The sequence below is a fragment of the Xylocopa sonorina genome, chromosome 8 (genome assembly GCF_050948175.1).
Source record: "Xylocopa sonorina isolate GNS202 chromosome 8, iyXylSono1_principal, whole genome shotgun sequence".
In the NCBI taxonomy this organism is placed as follows: Eukaryota; Metazoa; Arthropoda; class Insecta; order Hymenoptera; family Apidae; genus Xylocopa; species Xylocopa sonorina.
The window spans coordinates 2,640,651-2,652,777 of NC_135200.1; the positions used below are offsets into that span (position 1 = coordinate 2,640,651).

The window sequence follows — 12,127 nt, forward strand, 5'->3', positions numbered from 1 at the left end:
TTGAGCTAGTGTAGCGTGCATGGGGAGCAAAACTAGGGACCGTGGTACAGCGAAATTATTCAAACGAGGATAACATTTTATTTCGCTGACTTTTGTTAATATCAGATAAAGAGTGGAAATATGTGTCGCAGTGCTTAAATTAGTGAAAAATAATATAGCACTTCGCTGTCAACAATTTTAACGTAACACTTATTCGCCTAATGCACAATGGTTGATAATTAAAAATGACAGTACATAAATTGTATGTGTACGACGGGCAGTGCTTTATAGTGCATGATATTTAAATTGCTGAACTCTGCAAAAAAATACTTACTTAGAACCTGGTAATGTTGTTCTGCGGAACGAGTGGAAAATAAAATAAAATATGTAGCCCTGAAATTTTCGTTAACAACGGAGCTCGCACATAATATGGACTAAATCATCGATGAAGATGTATTCTCTCGTTAAACAATTTTACAATCTTTTAAGAGCTTCTTAAAATAATTAATTAACTGCAAATAAGCCTTTGTATTCTTAATTAACGGATTAATTTTCAACATTGTAATTAATAACCAATTACCCATTAAGATACGTATAATTTTCTACGCGACTGAAAGAAATAATTATTACTTGAAAGGCACTTCGCACAACATTCAGGAAATTCTATGCTTGCATGAATTTTAACGAGTTTCCGAACGTGTTACGTAGATATATTTCATTAGTAAAGTAAAAAGCTGTTTCATTCGCCGCGATCAACAACTGTGTTCAATCATTCATTACCGCAACAGGTGAACAGAAAATGGCAGCGATGCAAAACTCGCACGGAAATTACAACGGGAATTGCTAACAAGCTAATTTTAAACTATGCATCGGATTGAATTCAATTGTTTTTAAAGTGAACGCCAAGAAATGATTAGAAATGAATTAGGTAACAATATTAGGTCCAACGATACGTTACAGAAGAAATGGAAAATCAAATTCCTCGCTGTGCTGGACGCTTCTTTCTCATCGTCAATGTGAACGAACTCTTTCATTATTTATAGGTGAAAGAAGAGTTTCTTTCTGTAATTAAAACTGCACGTAAAAGCATCGCCTATAGAATAAATGCTTCGACGTTAAAAATGTATACCTATTCATTTCCTTGCTCTGTGAAGATCTAATTTTTTCCCTTCAAAAAATAGTAACCATAGAATTTTACTGTTTCCACTCTCTACCATATTTTACAGCACAATTTCATAAATTATTGCATCGTAATTCTTAGCAATTAACATAAAGGATAATTAATAAACGGATGTTCTTATGCATTTACGGGAATTTTAAATGCAGGAACACGTACGAACTATGCAGAGTGAAATGTACGGCTACAGTATCCAGACTCTGTAATCAAAGGAATTACCGTTTAAATGCCACGTCTTTTTAGTTGTGTTTTTAAATGTACGAATTTATATGAACGCTCGTAGTCTAATTATAAACCTCCTTTCCAGCCTTAAACTAAACACTGATTGAGCCAGCCTTAAACTAAACATTGATTTTATTCAATTTTCTAAAAATCCTACGAAGCATTCAACAAAACAAGTACCCACTTTTCATTCAAGTTAAGAAAAAACCACAATCTTACTTATAGATAATTAAAAAGAAGCGGACAAATAATTTCATATTTGTCAAACCTTGTATATATACCATCGCCATCTTGTAACATGTATAACAAGCGATACACAAATTAAATATTAATATGTACAATATGTTACGCGTAATATACATGACATTAATCCGCAGTTAGCACCATTAATAGTACTCCTTCACACGGCCATCTTGGCTCAGAAACGAAGCCTCTTCGAAAGCGTACAACACGACTCATCGCGTTCGTCGGAAAGAAAAAGGAGAAAAATAATAGCGAGGAGAGAAAAAAAAGAAGAAAGTGACTGAAAGGACCAACAGAGACGGTTCGTTTCCCCGAGGGGGCGGAAGAGCCGTTTAAAATATTCAGCGCGGTCTCTACCGGAGATCGTAGCAATGAGAGGATCTTAAAGAAGAATCTACGTAACGGGCCGAAGTTTCCCAACTACGAAGAAACGAGGGCCCTTCGCGAGAAGCGCGATTTAAAAGGTTCTTATCACCGGGATCCCTTCTACGTGAACTGGCCAGACTCGCGGAACAATGGAGCCAGACCAAACGATGGAACCGTGCAATTACTTCCCGATCAGACGCCGCGATCAGAAAGAGCGCACATCCCTCGTTGGCCAGGTCCATGGCAGTCGCGTGCACGCCAGCGTAGCCATGCAAATCGAGTTTCTCGTGAAACACGACTGAAAAGACTGCGATTGTTACCTGTGGATATCTTACTCGAACACCGTTCGAGTCTGAACGTATTATTATGATTCGAACCCTTTTGCTTAACATGTATGCAGAACCACCGTCGTGACAACCGTTAACGCTACCTTCTGAAAGGATGGTACTTTCAAACATGCGTGTCCACTTGTTGCGTATCCTCGTTGCGTATCAGGCAACGACACAATACACTTCGAACGCAATCTGAAACTTTTGAAAGGAGTATCGTTTCCCTATCGGTTGACGAACTTGAGAAATGCTTGACTGCAATTGCGACAGCTACCAACGCGACGATATGATGAATAAATCGAAACAGCCCGAGTGTCAAACTTTCGTAGAGCGCAACCAGGTCGACAGCATACATCAATCGTACCAACCCTGTTAACCAGCGGCTGGTAACCGGTTGCCGGTACCACAAGCAGGCCAGAACATGAGGAATCGGCACATGCTGGCTTGCACCATCGCCAGAAGCTAATCTCCCCATTTCTGTTACGTCAGAGTGGTCAGCCAAGCCATCCTTGGTCTCCTCCCTCTTTCCTCGTTGGCGCAGGAGTAGCTTCGATACGGTTCGGCTCGTCACGGGCTTCTTAGTACCCCGAAGAACTCGCGCGAGCGTGCACCAACTAGCAACTTCCCCGGGCCAATCGTGTACCCTGGACCTCCTGACGGTTCGCCAACTGACGTTCGCCGGATATACTCTGCGGAAGAAACTGTTCAACTATCTGACGGAGAACCGTTCAAGTGCGAAGGCTGTCCGTGACACACCCGCGAAGAGGGTAAACGTTCTCAGGAGGGTGATATTGAATGATCTGGAATGATCTCGTGGTGAGAATACCGGTGGATTCTGATGGAGAAGCATTGAAACTGTTTAGGACATTCTTGGATGGGACGGACATTATGGTATCACGTTGTGGAAATTAATAGACGTACGAATACATCAATCAATCAATTGAATGGAAAAGTAACTGATAAATCTGTATAAATTTAGATAATAATTTTGTGAAGAAATTGATAAGTACTATCCTAGTTACAAATGGAATAAGAAGATGTTGCATAAATAATTTAACGTTACATTATTCAGAGACTTGGTTGATGTTGCAAAGTTTGAACTGTTCAAGATTCTCATCGGCAAATTGGTACTATAATGATGAACCTACCATGTGGTGTAAATTAAGTAAAATGATGTTAAATAATTGGACAATCTGAGTATTTATAAAATACTATTAAAGAAGAAATTCTTATTGTGTTGATGAGAGTCAGAGGAATCTGGAACACTCTCGAAGAAAAATGCTACAATATATTGGGAAAGTCTGTTTGGAATACTCAACAGGAAAAGAGTACCATAACGAAGACGATAACAGGGTGCTACTCGAATAAAAAGTTAAAATTTCACCAGACTGAATCTACGTATACATACAATTAATTTAAACGCGAACTATTCAATACTAATATCGGACACTTGTTGATATTAATACATCGAATTTTAAAGTGAACGCTACCTAAGAAAATGGCAGCACGTTGAAAATAATGGGTCAGCGCCGTGAATTGCGGAACGGACTTTAAAGAATATTAAATGCACTTGCTGTTCTGGAAAAAGTTCCTCTTTCAAGGTGTTGCGCTCTAAATGGACAGCGATAGAATGAAAAGCAAGCAGTGAACGTTTTAATGCATAACAAAGAACTGAGAAACGCGGAAGGGAAGTTACCTGAAGAGTACAGTGTCCCGGTTATTCATTAGGAATGATCAAAAGAATACTTTGAGTCTTTGCAGGCGTCTACGCTTTTTAAGCGTCAATCAAACAATAAGAAATCATAAGGAATTACGAAGCAGGTGAGAAGTGGCTGCGTGCTCCGGAAACAAGTGCGTGGCTCCAAGGTTCAATAAGAGGATAAAGTGGTGACTTGATACGATGGAAGGGTTAAACAAGGCAATGGCTGCAGACAGTAATTATATCAAAAAGAATTTTTAATCGCACATATTAATTTTTACTAGGAATGTATTCGCGTTATTTAAAAAATTATACTACGTCAGTTTCTTTATTTCTCGACATTAAACGATTTTTAATTCACCAAACATAACACTTGAATTATGTTAATTTTTTTATCTTGAAAAGACTATTTCCATTGAAATTTTGGATCACGTCAAAGTTTTACAAACCAAATTCGAGTACCCTGTAAAAGAAATAATAAATCTTCATAAGAAATGCAAAATCTAACGAATTTTCTTAAATCGATTTATAGTTATAAATTTACAAATATTATTCATCGAATAAAAAAGTAATCGTGTAAAAAATCCTGACGAGCGACGAAGAAATATGTGAAGAAAATAGAACTTTTCTAGATGTTTCTTAAAAAATGACAAATACGTTCGGTAATATATAAGATTACGAATAAATTAATTGTACAAGTACTTACTTACACAGTGTTTGCAACTTCGACTGTTCCATCTGACGCGGCAACAGTTTCGATTTTACTTTAAAAACCGAAAGTCCGTCTGATGACACAGATGCTTACTGCCAGGAAGGTTTTCACCATAATTTGAAACTTTCTACTCAAGTGAACATCCTGTGGGCGGCTCGTTCGTTTAGGTTCACCGATTCGTTTGTCCGTGCAGCGAGGGTGCAACGTCCATTGACATCAAATCGTTGCAGCTGTGACGCTTAATTTCTCGCGATTTATTTCCATCCAATCGAATATACCGGAAGGTGCTACGCGATGTGTCAATAAAAGGAATTCTCCAAAATTTTGTCTATTTCAAATTTTGAATTAAGACATTGCATCGCATAATTCTCTAATACTAAATGCATTATGTATTTATATATAATTCTGAGAAAAAAAATGCAGAATTGCACAAATTTATTTTTTTCTCAGTATTATATAATAATTTTAGCTTTAACTATGAAGCACATGAATGCATAAATAATTATTGCAAATAAGATATTATAAACAGAAAATAGAATGAAGAATATAATACATTTTTGATTCAAGGTAAAGATTTCTATTTTGCATTGCCAGTTGAATTTTCCTTCTACAAACTCACGATATATGATAAAATCTAAAATTTAAAATTTAACGCTAAGATAACGTAAAATTCAGCAGCAGACGCATTAAAATTGATTAAATAATGAACTTGTAAGTTATTATTTCTGTGATGACGAAACGGCTAGTTTCTACCACTTCGCGAGCGTTTATTACACTGCCAGGTGAAATTTCGTTAATGACCGCGATACATAAACCTATAACAGTTTCGTATATTCTCATTCGAATTTCCTCGACGATAACTGTTCGAAAGTAACACGATATATATTGTTCGTAGCCTGAAGGAGCTGATTTTGGATCGTAATGGGATTAGAGAGCTGCCATACGAGCTCGCGGAGCTGAAGAACCTGAGAAATATATCCTTGGCTGGAAATTGCCTTAGCTGTCTGCCGTCCTTCTTCAACATGCGAGCGCTCGCGCTAACGGTACGTGGGAATGCGTTTCGCGGCGTTATTAAACCGTTTTGTAATTCAAAATTCGCGCGGAAGCACCGTTACGATGAACGCGTGCGGAATGGCGAGGCAACCTGCGTTGCAAACAGTCTCATTCCAACCTAACGAATCACGGGCAATTATTCCCGGTTAATTAACGCCGTGAGGGAGAAAAACGAATCGGAGAATCTGGAAACGCGTTCCAGAAATTCAATCGATCCAATTCCTGGCATTCTTGGAATATATTTGTCGGAAAAATGTAACAGTATTTAATTTACGAAGAATGTAGCTCGTTTGCTAAAAGATCCATCTTTTCAAATACAAGATTATATTATATAAAACATTCCTGCAAACATCTAAATAAGTTGTAATGTAAAAGATTTGCAAACAAGGAATGATAATGTACGCACGAGTCTCTTAATGATTATCAAATTGGAGATAAAAAGACAGGTGTCTTTTGTTGACTTTGATGCGCGCACCGAACCGACCAAGAAATCTTATCGAATTTTTTAGCAAGACCCGGGTTATATGATCGTTGTTCAAACGCGATGTAAACATGCAGATATACTTTATCTCCTAAGCAAATGACATTTTGTTCAAGTAGTGAGAGTTCATACAAGGTACACACCCGATTTTCTCTAGCAATACTCTAAAATTTTACTAGGCTACTTTAGCCTTTATTTTTAAAGAATTATTAGAAATTTCGCTACCTTGTCATTCCCAAAAGAACTAATATATTAATTCACGATGAAAGATAACTTGCATCGAATAAAGTAAACAAGGAAAGTTCATAATCACATTCAAATTTCTTTGCGTTATTGGATTGCTCCATATACTTTCCTTATTAAGCGGAAAAACCTGCGAATTATGTTTATTTCATATTACGACCCAGCTTGCGCCGGGTACACAAAAAATTAGTCTATAGACTCATCAATTGTTCCCCACCACGGAAATCTTTAGTAAAAGGCGAAAGATTTATGCGTGATTTGAAGGGAAACCAGAGTGATGAAACACGCGTCTCAACACCTTTATATACACTCGCCGGAACGTTTCACTTTCGAGCAACTCGATCGAGTCGTAGGCCCTCTGGTGGTCAAATGAGACACCATTGAGGACCATACTACACACTTGCATATGTGCGTGCAATACAGTGCAATATTTGTATACATTTTACGATTATATTGAACTGTCCATTAAACATATAAGCCCACAAAATAACACTAAAAATGTTAAAAAAATATTAATAAATATAACAAACAATAACAAAATATTTGATGGAATTTAAGCTAGTAAACGAGGAATTTCTTCGATATTTTTAGGATGTTTTGTCGAGAACAGACCACAACAAGGTTTGCAAGGATGAAAAGAATAATCAGAATAACTTGTACAAAGTGAATTTACGGAATAATCAATTGAAAGGGAACATCATACTGGGAAATTACGGGGTAAGTCTTTTCCTAATAACAAATGTGTCTAATTACGATGTATATACGCATTAATCTTATGATAATGTTTACTGATCGTTACCGTTTCTATTTCTTCTTTAATCAAGAATTTAACGCATCTAGACGTCAGTGAAAATAGCATTGAGAAATTGGACATCAGTGCGCTCCAAGAGCTGAGGAGCGTCCGTTGCGCGCGAAATATTTTAACGGAACTGACAGTCTGCGGGAGAAATCTTGTTTCCCTTATTGCCGGGAATAACAGTGAGAACTTTTCTTTTTTTTTTTATTTTTCTTTGCACATCACTTCCGCAACCAACAATTTATATTGAAACTGTTTTTATTACTTTGCAGAATTAAAAAAGTTGACTATCGAACCCGTGCCAGTGAATCTCGAGCATCTAGACGTTTCATAGTAAGTGATATAATAAAAATGAAATTGAAATTTTAATAAAATTCTTTGGATTTATAAAATATGCTTTAACTTTTAATTAAATTATATATCATTATCATAGAATGGAATTATGTAGCTTTTAGTAACTGCCAGTATTGTATATCTGGCAATGTTACATTATGAATCTATCTACGTCAATGGCGTGCGGTGTAATTTGCCGATAAAGAAGCTGCGTTCACATAAAAATTACAAACAGATATTAAAAGTGACCAAAGTAATCGCACAATATGTATTTATTATTTATGTTTTAGAAAATACAAGGGAAGTGACACTTCCGAAGCTTCCATGTACTGCATGCCACTGGGCTGCATTAAAATACTACTAAAAAAATAGTATATTGCCCATAAATTATTTCCTTCATTTAAATAATGTCCGTTCATATTTTAGCAACAATTTAGATGCGCTGCCGGAATGGACACCGGACCTGCCCTTGTTGCGCGCGCTTTTCGCCTCCCACAATGCTTTAACAGCTCTTCCAGACAGACTGCTAACGCAGCCATCGAGACTGGAAGTCCTCCACTTGCCCCACAATAGACTGCAAGCGCTTCCACCACCCAGGAAACCACTCAACATCGTTCACTTGACGCTACAAGACAATGCACTGACTGCGTTACCAACGAGTTTCTTCAGCAATACGGAAAAGTATGCGAACTATTTCATTTACCATGCATATGCAACAACGTAATGTAATCTAACATTCATGCGTTCCCTTCATGACGGACATAATAATAATTTATTTTCTCTGAATTTACATTTTTTAAATATTGAAGAAAATAGAACCACTGATTAATTGTTTTGTAATAGAATCTATTATTGTATTTGAGAGAAAATAGAAATATCTTCTTTGTTGTAGAATGAAAGTGCTGAATCTTTCTAACAACCGATTGTCAGAACTTCCACAGTTGGGAGAAGGAAACAAAAGTCGACAGAATAATAGCTTGGAGAAATTATATCTCACTGCGAATTGTTTAACAGACACAGCTTTGGATACTCTTGCGAAATTCACTTCTTTACGGGCACTTCATATTGCGTATAATACTTTAGATACGCTTCCAGAAAGGTACGATTTATGTGCCCCCTATATATTTATATCCCCTTTAATATCCCGTATTAAAATCGAAAGTGAAAAGGCTGTTCGCTTGCAGTTGCATTGCTTCATGGAGGGATTTAGAAGAATTAGTGTTATCGGGAAATCGTCTTCAATACTTACCGGATAACGTAGCTAATTTACGACATTTGCGGGTGTTGCGTGTACATTCCAATCGACTTCTAACTTGCCCGACGTTTAATAAAACTACATCATTAAAGGTAAAACTTATAACAAATATTTCCTTCAATCTACTATTCTGTTAGTTTTTCTTAATTGTAATTTTATTATTAATTTTATTAATATGCAAAGAAATGTATACTAATTTAGAGGTGCCATTTCATGCAGGTATTAGACTTAGCCCATAATCAGCTGGACAGAGTAAATCTGGCTACTCTAGTGCCACCACAGCTCCAATTTCTCGACATATCCTGTAACTCGAGGCTGCACGTTGACCCCAGACAATTCCAAGTGTACAGATCTCAACGTCCAATATCGTTGGTCGACGTGTCGGGGCAAAATAGACCTAGTTTACCATCTCACCCGCATCAACAGGAGATCGTTTCCGCTGAAAAGGGTTCGGAACAGCCGTGGAGATTAGGATTTTCGGAAACAGCAGGAGCTAGAGAAAGGTGGAAGCGATCGATGATAGCTCTTAACGATCCTCATTTATTATTAAACAATCAAAGTTGCATATCAGTCGTTGTTTAATAATTGTCAAAGATTACAATGCAGCAATATATGTTAAAAATCGTTCCACTTTATATTCTCTGTCATTTTATCACACCCCTGTGAAGAGGTTCAATCGCTAACCCCAAAACGAACCGTTCAATTTTATCCACGCTTATCGCATAATTCGTATGCACAGGCTGTACGTGTCGCAAGTTCGTATGCCGTCATTCTGCAACGTGGAAGGGCTGTTCGGTATATTCGACGGCGGCTCGAACCAAGAAGCCCCCAGTGCCCTCCAAGAGATGATACCGCGCCTTTTACTCGAAGAAAGGACCGTCCGGGAAACGTCGATGGAATACCTAAAATACACGCTGCTGTCCGCTCATAAGGAGTTGAAAGAGAAAGGCCAGAAATACGGGATCGACGCGACTCTGGTGCATATCGTCAAAATCCAATCGCAACAAGGGTATCCGAAAGCGCCGCCAAAATATGCGTTGAAAGTAGCCACCTCAGGCGACGCGAAAGCGGTACTCTGCAGGGCGTCTGGCCCATTAATTTTGGCTTCGCCTAAGAAGGTTCCTGTGAAAAATCAATTGGGAAACGCAGCCATGTTCCCTCTAGTGTTGCCTGATCCAACTTTCGAGGAAGTGGATTTGGAGGACGACGATGAGTTCGTGATAATAGGCAACAGAAGATTGTGGGAAGTATTGAGTGTTCAGGAAGCCGTTCGAGAAGCCAGAGCAGAAGCTAGCCCTGTTTTAGCCGCTAAAAGGCTTCAAGATCTGGCACAAGCTTATGGCGCGGAGGATAATTTGAGTATCGTCGTGGTGCGACTAACGGGACCGAATCAGGGTGATTTGGATCAATTAATGAGAGAGCTGAGGCACGCCGTTGAAAAGAACAGAGGTCAAACTGAAACAGCGTGCCCTTGTCCTTGTTGCGTGCCACCGGCTGCTCATAAACCACCAGGACCTTGCTGCTGTCACGCGAGCGAGGGATACTATTTAAACGGCGTGCTGAAAACTATAGTGAATAGGTGAGAAAGTTCGAATGAGATTGTGTAATAGCATCTGTAAAACGTTAGTTTGACACATTGGTCTGGTAATTTTAATATAGTTTTAATATAATTTAATTACTATATGGAGAATGAATGCAATTGATTAAGGAATGAAGAATTGAATGCATCTGAATTATTATGACTGGAGTTGAGTTATTATTTGTATGTGATATCTGTACGTACAAAGGGAACAGTAATTCTGACTTTACTGACTTCGCTAACACAAAGGGATAGCGAAACCATTAAACTGGAACAGTCCTTACCTATATAATGTCCTTGCTATTCGTTACGATCATATAATTTTATGAAAGGATGTGTACCTGTGTTTTTTACTTTCTGAAAGCCGTTTTCTCGTAGTTACAAAATTTCCTGAAAGTTCAAACATTCTAATAAAACTCGTTACACTTAATTCTTGTTGCAACTATGGCGATAATTGGTAATTGAATAACTTTAAATGGTGCAGGTCGAACAAAGCTCACAACGGATCCGGCAGGTATTTTAAGAACAGACGATGCACACAGGAGAATGAAAGTCCGCCGTACAAAGATGATAGAAGTTCACCTAGTGGTCAATCGGATCAAGCCAGCGACAGTACTTTTAAGTCGAGGCAACCATCCGGTAGAGTTTGGGCTGGGAGTGCCGCCACCAGAGCTACGAACAAAGCTCGTCAAAGCGTTTTCGTGAACGAGAATGGTGTAAGAAAGGTAGCCACATATTTTTATTTCTTATAAATTTCTTTAAATATTATTTCTTCACAGAGCATAGACATCAACTAATCTTCAATAACTAGCATAAAAAGTGATATATCAAAACAACAGTATATAACTTATAAAATAATTGTCATGTACAGAATTTCGAGGAAGAAAGACTTGAACTTTTCTAAATATTAAACTATTTTTGGACGAACATTATACAGTAATAATTTTCTTTATAAAACGAACTGTTAAAAACGGAAGTCTTCAGGATCTAGCCAATATTTTACTGCTATCAATTTATTAACTGTGTATACATAAAAAAATTCTATAAATAAAATGAAACATAAAACTTCAAGGGTGCATCAGGTTGCATAACAACGCAAGAAGACACTGTGTCCGAGAGATCCGGCGCGCTCAGCGAGGAGCAATTTCGTTGTTGGGAATACATGCTGGAACAGAATACTCAGCTCTTGTTCGACAAGGAATTGGACACCTTAACGAGGACCCCCCTCCGACGCGGTCAATCGAGGTCCACTCCTCAATTAGGCAGCAATTTGCCTTTTTTATCGAAGAGATTCGGAAGTGCCAGATCCTTTAATCCTTCCCTACCGAAGCCTCCAATCGTGCGATTTGGTAGCGGGAGGAGATTACTGAACGGTGGCCCGAACGCGGCTTACTTTGGCAGCCTGCAGAGGCTGATGCCGTATAATCTCGAGTACGATTTCGCCGTCATTCAAGAGAGGAACGGATTAGACTCGTTGGAGCAAGACGCGACCAGAATGCAACAGTACTGGGGAGTTGCTACGACCGAATTGTGATAGACGAGTTGCGCGCAAGTGTTATCGCAATTGGATGGATTTTGAAACTGTGAACGCGATGATGAAAGGTACACGTGTTATCGTTGTTTACGGTCGACGTGTGACACAGGAAGAGGAATTCATCTT

The 12,127-nt window shown here is 38.3% G+C and overlaps 1 protein-coding gene and 1 non-coding gene across 2 annotated transcripts in view; one reads left to right on the forward strand and one right to left on the reverse strand.

Annotated features, from left to right (window-relative positions):
* Positions 1-12,127, forward strand: part of Phlpp (PH domain leucine-rich repeat protein phosphatase) — a 115,363-nt gene extending 103,236 nt beyond the window's left edge. Inside the window, exons 8-18 of the mRNA XM_076899563.1 lie at positions 5,623-5,770; positions 7,096-7,221; positions 7,329-7,482; positions 7,573-7,633; positions 8,060-8,314; positions 8,526-8,732; positions 8,818-8,980; positions 9,108-9,391; positions 9,628-10,467; positions 10,952-11,192; positions 11,540-12,127. Of these exons, the coding sequence (XP_076755678.1) occupies positions 5,623-5,770; positions 7,096-7,221; positions 7,329-7,482; positions 7,573-7,633; positions 8,060-8,314; positions 8,526-8,732; positions 8,818-8,980; positions 9,108-9,391; positions 9,628-10,467; positions 10,952-11,192; positions 11,540-12,001 (2,941 nt within the window). The 3' untranslated portion in view covers positions 12,002-12,127. The remainder of the gene's footprint in view (positions 1-5,622; positions 5,771-7,095; positions 7,222-7,328; positions 7,483-7,572; positions 7,634-8,059; positions 8,315-8,525; positions 8,733-8,817; positions 8,981-9,107; positions 9,392-9,627; positions 10,468-10,951; positions 11,193-11,539) is intronic.
* LOC143426559 (U5 spliceosomal RNA) lies at positions 6,662-6,782 on the reverse strand. Its single transcript, XR_013102167.1, has one exon. It is a non-coding gene; the product is annotated as a U5 spliceosomal RNA (small nuclear RNA).